Source organism: Adiantum capillus-veneris, chromosome 27 (genome assembly GCF_014529385.1).
Source record: "Adiantum capillus-veneris isolate H3 chromosome 27, ASM1452938v2, whole genome shotgun sequence".
NCBI lineage: Eukaryota > Viridiplantae > Streptophyta > Polypodiopsida > Polypodiales > Pteridaceae > Adiantum > Adiantum capillus-veneris.
Window position 1 is genome coordinate 61,444,948 of NC_140957.1, and position 12,250 is coordinate 61,457,197.

Consider the following 12,250-nt stretch of genomic DNA (forward strand, 5'->3'; position numbering starts at 1 on the left):
TTCGTACTAAAGCATGCCAGAGAATGAGCCCTTTGCACATATTTAAAGGCCCTTGGCCTTGAAAAGCAGTTACATGAAAAGCATTCAAACTCAAAAGCATCTGGCTCAAAAAGCAATAGTGCCAAAAGCTATTACTGTGTTTTGCGGAAATCTGTACAGCTGCCACGTTAGCATGTCGGCCGAATTGCGAGCGTCCGTATAGGGTGCCACGTCATCAGTTTTTGTGCTTGTCCTTGTGGGATCTGCTTCTAGTTCCTTGGGCCCCATCGGACGGGGTCCCATAAGTTGGTACAAACTTCTTTTGTTGCTGCTTCTGCTGCTCCTTCTTAGGGTTTAGGCCTCTCAGCCGGGATGTGCAAGTTGGTTGCGTTCTTCAATGGCTTGAACGTCAGCAATTTGTGACACAATTTCAAGATATTTTGTACAGCTTGCCATGTCATCATCCACCAACGTAAAACGCAGAATTCCATACACTTTCCACATCAAGCAACTTATGGGACATCCGTACAATTGCCAAGTCATCACTTTTTACGCAAGAAATACTTTGTGTGTGTGTGTGTAGGTCCTGCTTTTATTTAATGTTATGTTCCTAGACACTTGGGCCCCATCGGACGTGGTCCCATAAGTCAGTAAACTTATAACTGGGAACTCTTTAATTGCTTGGCCTACTCGGGGAGGATCTGCAAGTTGGTGAGAACTCCTGCTTCTTTACTGCTTCTAGGGTTTAGGCCCCTCGGCCGGGATCTGTAGGTTGGCTCTGTTTGTCAGTGGCTTGACACGTCAGCAATTTGTGACACCTAGTGACAAAAGCTACAGAGCGTTTTACAAAAGTTAAAGAGGATGTTTTTATCCATGGAACCAGAGTGTTACGCGGATGGTGCTTCTCAAGTTATTCTCATTGGTACTCTTCGCTCTGTACACTTTGCAGAAATAGTCGTCAAGACTCAAAACGAAGCGTCGCAAGCTACGAGAGAGCTATCACTGTGCTTCAATCACTCGAGAAGGAATGACAAAGCTTTTCTTCGAGGTTATCTACCGCTATCATGGACTTCTAGATCACATCGTTTCAAATCGAGGACCACATTTTATATCAAGCTTTTGGAGAGGCATGTTTAAGCTTCGAGGAGTGAAGATCAACCTCTCTTTAGCCAATCATCCACAGAGTGATGAGCAAACAGAGGACCACAATTCATATCAAGATTTTGGAAAGGCTTGTTTAAGCTTCGAGGAGCGAAGATCAACCTCTCTTCAGCCAATCATTCGTAGAGTGACGAGTAAACAGAGAGGGTGAATCAAGTTCTAGAGTAGTATCTTCGATGTACAATGAACTACCATTAAGACAATTGGGTAGAATTGCTGGCCTTGGTTGAGTTTGCCTACAACAATATTATTCATGCTTCTACTTGACATACCCAATTCTTTGCCAATTATGGTTAGAAGAGGATGAACTGGACAGTCCTTCGAAGCGTACACGCTTCTTTTGTTTTCTTGCACTTGCAAAAGAAGATTGACAGCCCAAATAACCAGGGTAGTCAGTCCCCTTGTTGCGTTTGTTCGAATTTTTCTTCGTCCCCAAAAGTTGGTTAACTGGTCTTTCGACGTAGTCATCAAGTTCTTCTTCAGTAAACATCCTTGGGGTAGGAGGTTTCTTGATGGCCGGTTCTATTGGTGAGTCAATGGCTTTCTGCCAATGCGTATGCACTTCGTCAATCGGGTGCCGGGCCAAAAATTTGGCATATTGTGGATCCTTTGCAAACTGGAGCATCTGCTTTGTGCACTCATCAACTTGTTGTTGACGTTGCATCTCCATTAGTTGATACTGTGTGGGCCGAGGTGGCCCGTATTTGTGATCTGCTGATCCATTTGAATTTTCCGTGCTACCTCCTATTCCTGAAGTGGCAGGAGGAGTCGTGTGATTCTTGCCAGAATCCATGTGCGTCGCGAGAAAAGGGATTGGATTTCTTGGTAGAAGAGGGATCGACTGAGCTCTGATACCACTGTAACAAACTTGCATATCCCAAGTCTGAAATCTGGCACGACACACGAGAGACAATAACTTTAAAATACTTCAAACTTGATTCACAGTTCAATTGAGTCGACACGGCCCGGCATAGTTCCATGCCCAGAGAGATTGGCCCCAAAGACTGGCGCCCCTTTCAGTATTTCTTTTTGTATTAATGCTTGAGCAAAGTACAATTGCCCTTGGGGCGCCTCTGTTCACCTGCTCGTCAACAAAAAGTGAGCCAGAGAGAGCCCAAGGGGCTTATTTAAAGGCCCTTGGCCTTGGGAAAAGCAATACATGAAAAGCTTCTAAACTCAAAAGCAATTGGCTCTCAAAAGGAAGCAGCGCAAAAAGCGGAATTCCGTACAGCCTACCACGTCAGCGCAGTAGCGCGTTTTGCGGAAATCCGTACGGCAAGCCACATCAGCACTTCAACGCACTTTGCGGATTTTCGTACAGCTGTAGCCCTTCGTTTTTCTTTCTTTTAATCCTAGCTGTCCCCAGGCCCTGTCGGGGCAGGTGCCCATAAGTTGGGTCAACCTATAACATGCCACGTCATAAGTTTGTGACATTTTAAGTCTTGATGCTTTTCATGTACTGCTTTTGGACAGGCCTAGGGCCTTTAAATGTGTGTCAAGTTGGTTGGTGCACAAAGGTCACTCTGTTGCATGTACTGCCTATGAACATACACTTGAGACACAGCTCCACTGTCTGTGGGACCCCTCCTAGGCACATGTAATAGACTTGGACACTCCAAGTCAAGAATCCCCCGCGACAGCACAAATAAACACTTTAAAACAGTTCCAGTTCACAATTGATTCGACACTGGCCCGGCGGAGTTCCGTGCCTAGAGATATTGGCCCCAAAGACTGGCGCCCGTTTCGGTATTTCTTTTTGTATTAATCTGTGTTCAAAGTACAAGAGTGCGGGCAGGCGCTCACACTCGACTCTGCGTCCAGATGCTCTGAGTTGTGAGAGGCCAGCCCACTTATTTAAAGATTACATGGGTTGCTAAAAGTAGAGCCCCAAAGCTCTTAAACTCAAAAGCCTTAAAAGCTTTGGAAAAATAAAGCAAAGGTTCTTCCTCTCTCTTGCTTGTAAAAATAAAGCAAAAGGATGTTCCTCCCTCTCTCTCAAGCTCTCTTGCGTAGATAAAAGCAAGGCCTAAAAGCTGCACTGCTTTTCCCTGCTGCCAAAAAATCCGCTGCGAATTGCGCTGGTATCCGTACAGCCTGCCACATCATCCTGCCACGTCAGCAGTTCGGGATTTTCTGCAGAGGGTGTACGGGTAGCCACGTCATCGATGCAGCGAGCAGTGAATATATGTGTGTTGTGGCACGCCACGTCACCAGTTTGTGACATACCCCCTCTTGAAAGCATTGTAATCGCCCTCGATTACGCCTGCAAAACAGACAGAAGCCATAAACTGTCTTAGCAGACACTGATTGTTAGTACCGATGCACTAGGAACACATATCTAGCACATGTACCAATCGACAGTCACATCACACGACATCACATGACATCACTTGACATCACAGGACATCACATGACATTCAACATTCATTCGGATCGCAGACCATGATTTATCAACAATGCAGTTAACAATCGCATCTAGATCCACTCAGGACCTCATAGATGCCCGATTGACTAACCCTATTGCAACCATGTCTATTCGAGATCATTCATACCAAAATGCTGCAGTCATTTCGTCTATCAGTTCTTGCACTTAAAAACAAGTCAAGAACAAATTAGTTTCATATTCAGGAATTCCATTTCATAAAGTCATACAACAGAATACTGACAGCTCTCAGTATTGCTGAAGCTCAAAGAGACATCAGTGACTCTAGTATTCTAAAAATCGAGGCATCTGTTGACAAAGGAGCGGAGTAACTCCCCTCTTGTGCATCCCACTGCACCAGATCTGCGGCCAAGCTGAATTCTGGGATCCATTTGGAATAGACTATGCTAAACCAAAAGCTTCAAGGTAAAGGTTCACAAAGGTCCTCCTCCGTCATCCACTTCACATCCAATGCAGGATAGTTCTTGAATTTAACCAAGAACTGCCTTCTTACTTTACCCTTATTCTTTGTGTCCTTATGTGCCAAAATCTGTTCGAGAACAAGGATCTCCTCGTTTTCTTCCACTTCGGGTTGCTCATCTGGCTCCCCATCTTCGGACACATCACCTTTGAAAGGTTTCAAGAGACTCACATGAAATACATTGTGAATCCTTAAAGTGTCAGGCAATTTCAGTCGGAAGGAGACATCATTGATCTTTTCGGAGATCTGGAAAGGTCCGTAGTATCTCATACTTAGCTTTAGAAAAAGCCTCTCCTTTTCCTTTTTTCTTTCTCAGGTGTGCCTTCTCAAAACGTAAGAGCACCCAATCATCCTCCTTCAATTTCAAATCGCGACGATTGAGATCCGCTACCTTTTTCTGTCTGTCCTGAGATTTCCGCAAAGCCTCGCGGACCTTGGCAAAAGCCGTGTCTAAGTTGCTCCTATACTCGTCAGCTTCAAAAATCTTATCTTTTGTGCTTAGGAAGGGTGGAACCTTCGTAGCACCTTCAACAATCTCAAATGGCGCCTTCCCCGTTGAAGAGTGTATTGTGTTGTTGTAGGCAAATTCCACCAAAGGTAGATACTTTTCCCATTGAGTCTTCTGATCTGAGATATAAGACTTCAATAAATCTAAAACCATCGAATTGGCAATCTCAGATTGCTTGTCAGTCTGTAGGTGGAAAGATGACGAGAACGGCAACCGCGTGCCAATGTTTTTCCAAATTGCCTTCCAAAACAAACTCGTAAATCTGGGATCCCTGTCGGAGACAATCGTCTCAGGCATGCCATGTAATCTGAAAATCTGGGCCACAATCAGTCTTGCTAAGTGATCCGGCTTGACTGTTTTCTTTACTGGAATGAAATGAGCCTGCTTGCTAAATCTATCAATAACAGTCCAGATACCATCGTGACCACTCTGTGTTCTCGGGAGATCAAAAATGAAATCCATTGCAAAATTTTCCCAGGGGCGGGTGGGTATGGGCAAAGGCTATAACAATACCTGTGCTTTATGCCTGTCAAACTTGACCTTCTAGCATACCAAGCAAATGCGCACAAACTCGTCCGCATCCTTCTTGAGTCTCGGACAAAAAAAGTCTCTCTCTACCCCTTTCATGGTGGTAGCAATGCCGCGATGACCCGTAAAAGGCGGACAGTGGCATTCAGTCATAACCTTTTCCCTCAATGGCTGTGAAACGCACAACATGGTTTTCCTCATCAAGTAGCCATCCCGAATGGAATATCCCGCTACTGTCTCCCCATCCCGTATCCGTGTGAAAATGTCTGCAAAATCCGGATCTGTGGCATACTGGTTGACCATATCCTCGAAGCTCCTATGATGTATCGCGGGAATAGCCAGAACCAACGGCTTCCGAGACAAAGCATTTGCCACCAAATTCTTCTGTCACTGAACATGGACAATCTGGAAGTGAAACTGTGACAAGATGTTCACCCACTGCATCTGCTTTTTCTATAGCTGCTTCTATGACAAGAAGTAGTGTAAACTCTGATGGTTTGTAAAGACAGTAAAATCCGCTCCGAGTAGGTAGTGCCGCCACTGAGTAAGAGCATGGATAACCGCCAAAAGCTCTTTCTCATAAATCTGTGCTATCAATTCTGGCCTTGAGAAGAATCGGCTCTCGTAAGCAATGACATGGCCTTCTTGCATTAAGACCTCACCCAAACTACGACCACAAGCATCACAATATACTTCAAATGACTTCTGCAAGTCCGGAAAAGTCAAAATTGGTCCCGTAGTCAATTTCTCTTTCAATGTCTGAAAGGCAGTCACCTGTGTGGGTCCCCACGAGAAAGGGACTCCTTTCTGTGTCAAGATATGCAAAGGGGAAGCAACCTTTGCAAACTTTCGAATGAACCGCCTGTAGTACGAACACAATCCGAAGAAGCTTCTAACTTCATGGACATTCTTCAAATCGGGCCAATCACGGATAGTCTCTATCTTGGCTGGATCCATTTGCACTCCTGTTGTTGACACAATGTGTCCCAAAAAGTGTATCTCTGGTAGGAAAAATTGACTTTTCTTTGCATTAATCACTAACTTGTGATCTCGTAATGCCTGAAAGACTTGAAGCAGATGATCTCTATGTTCTGCCTCATCCTTGGAGAAAACAATGATATCGTCAAAGAAAGTGCCAACAAATAGCTTGTACTCTCGAAAAATCCCGTCCATCATCCGGTTAAATGTCGCAGGAGCATTGGTTAAGCCAAAGGGAATCACCAAAAACTCAAATAACCCAAAAGTCGTTTGAAAGGTTGTCTTGTAGATGTCTCTTGGCGCGATTCGAATCGGATGATATCCACTCTTCAAATCAATCCTGCTAAAACACGAGGATCCCTGTAATCTGTCGAGTATATCATCAATCCTAGGAATCGAAAATCTGTTCTTGATGGTGATTTTGTTGAGAGCTCTATAATCGATGCACATTCTCCAAGATCCGTCGTTCTTTAAAACCAACAACAATGGAGAGCAATACGGTGAAGTACTAGGCTGGACAAGACCCTTTTCCAAGAGGTCTTTCACTTGGTTCATAATCTCTTCATTCTAGGCTCGGCTCACACGGTAAGGTGGCCGGTTCGGTGGTGTGCTTCAAGGTATCAGATCAATAGTATGATCTTCAGGACGAGCAGGTGGTAACTTGCTTGGCAGGCCCTCTGAGAAGCAATCGGCATGAGAGTGGAGAAAATCTTGGTTTTCTTTATCAAGTTCAGACATATTTGTCCTATCCTCATCACTCAACTCTTTCAAAAAGATCGAGTAAACAAACAGACTGGATTTCATTAATTTAGAAATGGCCGAAGCCGATACAATAGGGAAAGACTCACCCTTAAGTTTTATATCAAGTACAATGGTTCTGCCCTTCTTTGTTGTCAATGTCGCTTTCCTCGCCCGATAGTCGACCACGGCGATGTTCTTGTGGTACCAGGGAATTCCCAAGAGGACATCACAATCTTCCAAAGGCATTATGTAAAAGTCCTCATGCCCCAAATACCCCTGACAATGCAACCGAAGTTTGCCAATGACAGGTGTAATGACTACGTCCCTGTCGGGTGCTGCTAGAACTGCCTCCGTAAGTGGTCTTATTCGATCGGGAATGATCTCGAGTCGCCCGCCAATTCCGGCTCCTGTCCAACGTGCTAGGATCAGTACCCACGCAATCTGGAACTAGTCCTGTTTTCATCTTGCCTTTTCTTCCACGTTCCTCAATTGCTCTGGAACTCTCAGGCCTTTCGTCGTCCTTGTCGTTTTGTTCTTTCTGTGCCTTTTTAGGGCACTTCGCGGAGATATGTCCAGTTTCCTCGCATCCAAAGCACTTCCCTTACCTAATGTAGCGAGCTCTCTCCTGAGGAGTAAGCTTGGGTCTTGTATCTTTCTTTTCTGGGTTGCTCTTCCTCTTTCTACTTTCATTTATCGAAGTCTGTTCGGTTCTGTGTCATGATCTCATCGGTGGGGTAGGTCAAACTGCCAGAGTGAATGGCAAAACCTCGTTTCGCATGATCGTCAACTCCTTAATGGAAGCTGACTTTTGTTCCAAGCAGTGATTTTGGATCTCTGTAGGTAGACCCAAGGTAAACCGCTCAATCTGTTCCTTGAACGAGATCTTCTTAAATGAAGAGGCGGGTAGAAAAGAGCTCTAGAATCTCTCGCAATAAGCGTCCACTATATCCTTCTTTGTCATCCGAAGATGGTTCCAAGCGGTGCGTATATCACGTTCATACTCTCGAGTCAGCCAAGAAGAAATAAAAAGCCTCTTGAATTTCAGCCATTTAACTGGCACAGTCTTGTTTAATAGAAGCGTGGACCACCAAGTTCGAGCATTCCCCTTAAAGTAAGAGGCACCTCTGCGAAAGCAATGTCAAACTGCTGTACAAAAGACAAAGCCTTCGAAGCATCTCTATATCCAGAAAACGTGTCAAATTTAATTGACTGTCCACCTTCCTTAAACTCTCGGACTTTCTTGCTTTTATCTTCCAGGAAGTTATACTGGTTGGCTTTGTAAAAATTCTTCTTCTTTGCATAAAAGTTGCTGTCATCAGAGTTCTAACTGTCTGTAGACGAGTCCTCTGTAGAACTGTCTATCACGGGGCGAGATTTAGACTTCTTTGCCTTTTTCTTGCCCTTTCTGAAGCGTTGCTTTTTGCTTCGCTTTTTGCCTTTCCTGTCTTCTTTGCTCGAGTCAGGAGAGCTAGAAGAACTATAAGAAGAAGAAGAAGAAGAAGAAGAACTGGGTACTCCTTCAAATCGAACACGCTTCTTCTGTTTCTATGCCTTTCCAAGTGTCGACTGACGACCCAAATAACCCGAGAAGTCAGTGCCTTTCTTCTGCTTTTTGTCGTGCTTTTTAGCTTTGTTTTGCGCGTCAAAAAGCTGAGCAATTTGTGCATCAACCACCTTTTCTAATTCCTTCTCTGTATACTTCTTGGGAGTAGGAGGTTTCTTGAGAGCGGGTTTTCGGGGTGGTTTTGTGGTCTTCTGCCACTGCGTGTGCACCTCCTCGAAAGAAGTCTCGCTCATATATTTTGCAAATTTTGGATCCTTCGCAAAATTGAGCATTATCTTTGTTGCGTCGCCGATCAATCGTTGACGCTCCATCTCTAGACGCTTCGCCTGAGTAGGCCGAGGCGGGCCATACTCCTTGCCTGAATCTTTGTTGTGATCCCTTCTGGCATCTCCGGATGTAGAGGGAGTCGACTGATCTTTGCCTGAAGCCATAGGTGCCACGGAAAAAAAAATTAGGGATCGGATTTCCCGTAGAAGAGAAATCGGCCGTGCTCTGATACCACTGTAACAGACTTGGAACTCTAAGTCAAGAATCCACAGCGATAGCACAAATAAACACTTCAAAACAGTTCACAGTTCACAATTGATTCGACACTGGCCCGACAGAGTTTTGTGCCTAGAGATATTGGCCCCAAAGACTGGCGCCCCTTTCGGTATTTCTTTTTGTATTAATTTGTGTTCAAAGTACAAGAGTGTGGGCAGGCGCTCACACTCAGACTCTGCGTCCAGATGCTCTGAGTTGTGAGCATAGTCACAGGGGACGCCCTTTTTCGGGCTTCCCGTCCCCACTTGCCATCCCGTCCTCTTTTTTACACTAAAAATCCATTTGAGCCCCGTCCCCCGTTCCCTGTCCCGAAATGCGTCCCTTGTGACTATGGTTTTGAGAGGCCAGCCCACTTATTTAAAGATTACACGGGTTGCTAAAAGCAGAGCCCAAAAGTTGTTAGACTCAAAAGCCTTAAAAGCTTTGGAAAAATAAAGCAAAGGTTCTTCCTCTTTCTTGCTTGTAAAAATAAAGCAAAAGGATGTTTCTCTCCTCTCTCAAGCTCTCTTGCGTAGATAAAAGCAAGGCCTAAAAGCTGCACTGCTTTTCCCTGCTGCCGGAAAATCCGCCACGATTTGCGTTGGCATCCGTACAGCCTGCTACGCCAGCAATGCCACGTCAGCAGTTCAGGATTTCCTGCAGAGGGTGTACGGGCAGCCACGTCATCAATGCAGCCAGCAATGAATATATGTGTGTGTGTGTTGTGGCACGCCACGTCACCAGTTTGTGACAGCACAACATGTTTGGCTTCGAATTTCTTCCACTGATGCCTGCACTTTCGACAGCTAGCCAGTACACTTGAAGAGCTGCAGCTTTGTCCACCCTCACGAGCCCAACACTTCGTTTCGAGACGGTTTCAATCAGCAGGATGACTCTGATTCAGGAGGGCCAGCCTAGATCCCAGCCTGCCATAGAACTTGTACCTTAGGATTGGAGCAGAGAAGCTCATCTGTAGGCTGACACTCTGGTTCATCTGGAGAGCCCAATGCTTCCGCATCTTTGAGGCTCAACTTGTCCCACCGGCGGAGATTGTACAAGACATCTGGCTGGAGCTGATTCATTCACTCAGGGGACAGTTTGAGAGGTCTCAAGGCAGCTCCGACCACATGCGGGAGCATCGCGAGGCCTTCTTGCGACTTTGGCGACTAGGGCCTTTCTTCACCATAGCTCATGTAGATGGCATACCGCCCACCAATGTGATTGTTTCCTCCTTCCATATCTTGATTTAGCCAGCATTGTACATATCCCCTTTTTGTTGGGAGAGTCTCCCCACCTTTTGATGTAGCCCTCTCTAGTAGGGGCAGTTTGTAGCACATTGGGCAGTTTTTTAACTAATGGAAAGATCTTTTCTTGAAAAAACAAAAAGAGTTTGGTGCATGGCCACTTGAACAATCAAACTACAAAGTACACTGGTTTAAGAACCATTACAAAGTTTGGTGCATGACCACATGAACAATCAAACTACAAAGTACACTGGTTTAAGAACCATTATGAGAATTTGAGGATAGGGGTGTATAGACACAAATTGTGGAGGAAGATATCCATTCTCTCTCTCCTCTATGTGCAAAAGAAACAAATATGTAGTTCTATATTTCAGTACAAACTTTCTAATGTTCAAAAAAGCATATGTAATTTTCTATCAACGCTAAGTGCTATACACAAAATATTTTCAATAGAATGTGTCCCATGGCTACTATGCTTAGTTTGTAAAAATTTTGGTTTCTATCATTCGTTTGATGTAGGCTTGTGGTGAGGCATAAGATCTTGTGTATGCCGTCTTTGTCAAGGATTTATGTCACTCACAAGAGCAACAATTTGAATGCAATATGGGGCTGTCCCGACGCCCACCCCCTCCTGTGGGTCTTCTATATCGTTTTTTCTCTTATTTTTTAATACATTTACACCTTCAAAAAAAAAAAAACAATTTGAATGCAATTCAATGAGGACTATATGCATAAATAAATTGAATGCACTAATATATGTTGTCTCTAGGTGACAGGCTTTTGAAAACGTGGTTTCCCCCTTGGCCATTGTTAAGCCTATTATGTAGAGATTTTGCTGTATGGCATGCATAGGGAAGTTGAGTTATGTCGCCTTTTATTGGCTTTTATTGCTTCTTGTTAGGAAAAAAAGGAAAACCTACTGATGAGTAGGTCATTTGGTCCTTCGTGTCCTGTATGAAAAAGCCTGACAGCCAATTTTATAATGACTCTTCAAGAAAGATGTTTGGCTGAAAGCCAACAAGCTTGCATGTAAGCTTTTTTTTTTTTTTGATGGATACAGGACTAGCTCTGCTCCCACAAGAAAAGCAGAAAGAGAGAAACTTCGAAGGGATCGCTTGAATGAGCAAATGCTTGAACTAGCTGCTGCACTCGGTGGTGAGTTCACATCAAAAGTTCTTCTGTTTCTAATGCAGAGAAAAGCAGACCGGAATGCCATGTTGGCCAAATGTGTTGTGTAGAATTTGCACCAATCATGTAACAATTTAGTATGATGGCTGGGTACAATCTCTTGCATCAAAGATTGCATGGCTGTTGTATTTCAGTTGGTGTGCCCAGTGTGATGAACTTACGAATGCACAAGAAGTTCTTGACGAGGCAGGGGCCTTCTCCAAATGGGATCATCTGTAGTTTAGAATCTAGATGCCTGTTGGCCTAAAATATGATAACAAAGGATGCTACTGTCTTGGGGCATGGGAAATCTGCAGCTTATGTTAGTCATTTGCTGCTGCCACACTTCAGGGCACTTAGTAACTGTAGTATTTTATGCATTATAGCCATTTGCAAAAAGATTCTCAGAGTAGATCTTTTTTGGTTTTGGGCTGGCTTGTCTATAGGCAGAGTTTGCAACGAACATTTTTCTGAACAGATCAAAACATTGGGCTATTGAAATTCATAGGTTTTTTTCAGATCTTTCTAAATTTTTTCTTAAAATAACTTTTTATTTTCTTTAGAAGAGGTTTTTTTTCCTGGCCTTTTTCAGTTTTTTTACAGTTTCTACAGTTTATGATCTCGTGGCTCAGTTGTAGCTGGTAAGAGTGCTTGCAATCACACCTAACCCTAACTTCTTGCCTGTCTTCCTGGTCGTGCACGTCCTCACTCTGCTTTTACTGCTGGATTTATCAAGAATGCAGTTTGTCACCTGCGAGAGGACCTGCGATCTGCATAAGGTTGATGAGCTCCTGGCATTAACCTCATTCAATGATGGCGCTGACCAGCACTGGCTTTTCACAGTGTGGACTCACCCCAACCTGCTCATTCAGCACTCTCACACAGAGAGCGCAAACAGGCATCATGCTCGTCACAAACCCACCTTCTCCCGCTACCCCTGCTCTGCTGCGCGATG

General features: G+C 44.4%; 1 protein-coding gene across 3 annotated transcripts in view; it reads left to right on the plus strand.

The window, feature by feature from the left end:
• LOC147422073 (uncharacterized) overlaps positions 1 to 12,250 on the plus strand; it is a 43,521-nt gene that overhangs the window by 7,615 nt on the left and 23,656 nt on the right. For 2 of the 3 annotated variants that reach the window (XM_086503690.1, XM_086503691.1), the window contains exon 2: positions 11,189 to 11,283. The exons of the other annotated variant lie outside the window; for it this stretch is intronic. In XM_086503690.1, coding sequence (XP_086359816.1) covers positions 11,189 to 11,283 — 95 coding nt within the window. The remainder of the gene's footprint in view (positions 1 to 11,188; positions 11,284 to 12,250) is intronic. 3 annotated transcript variants of the gene reach the window in all.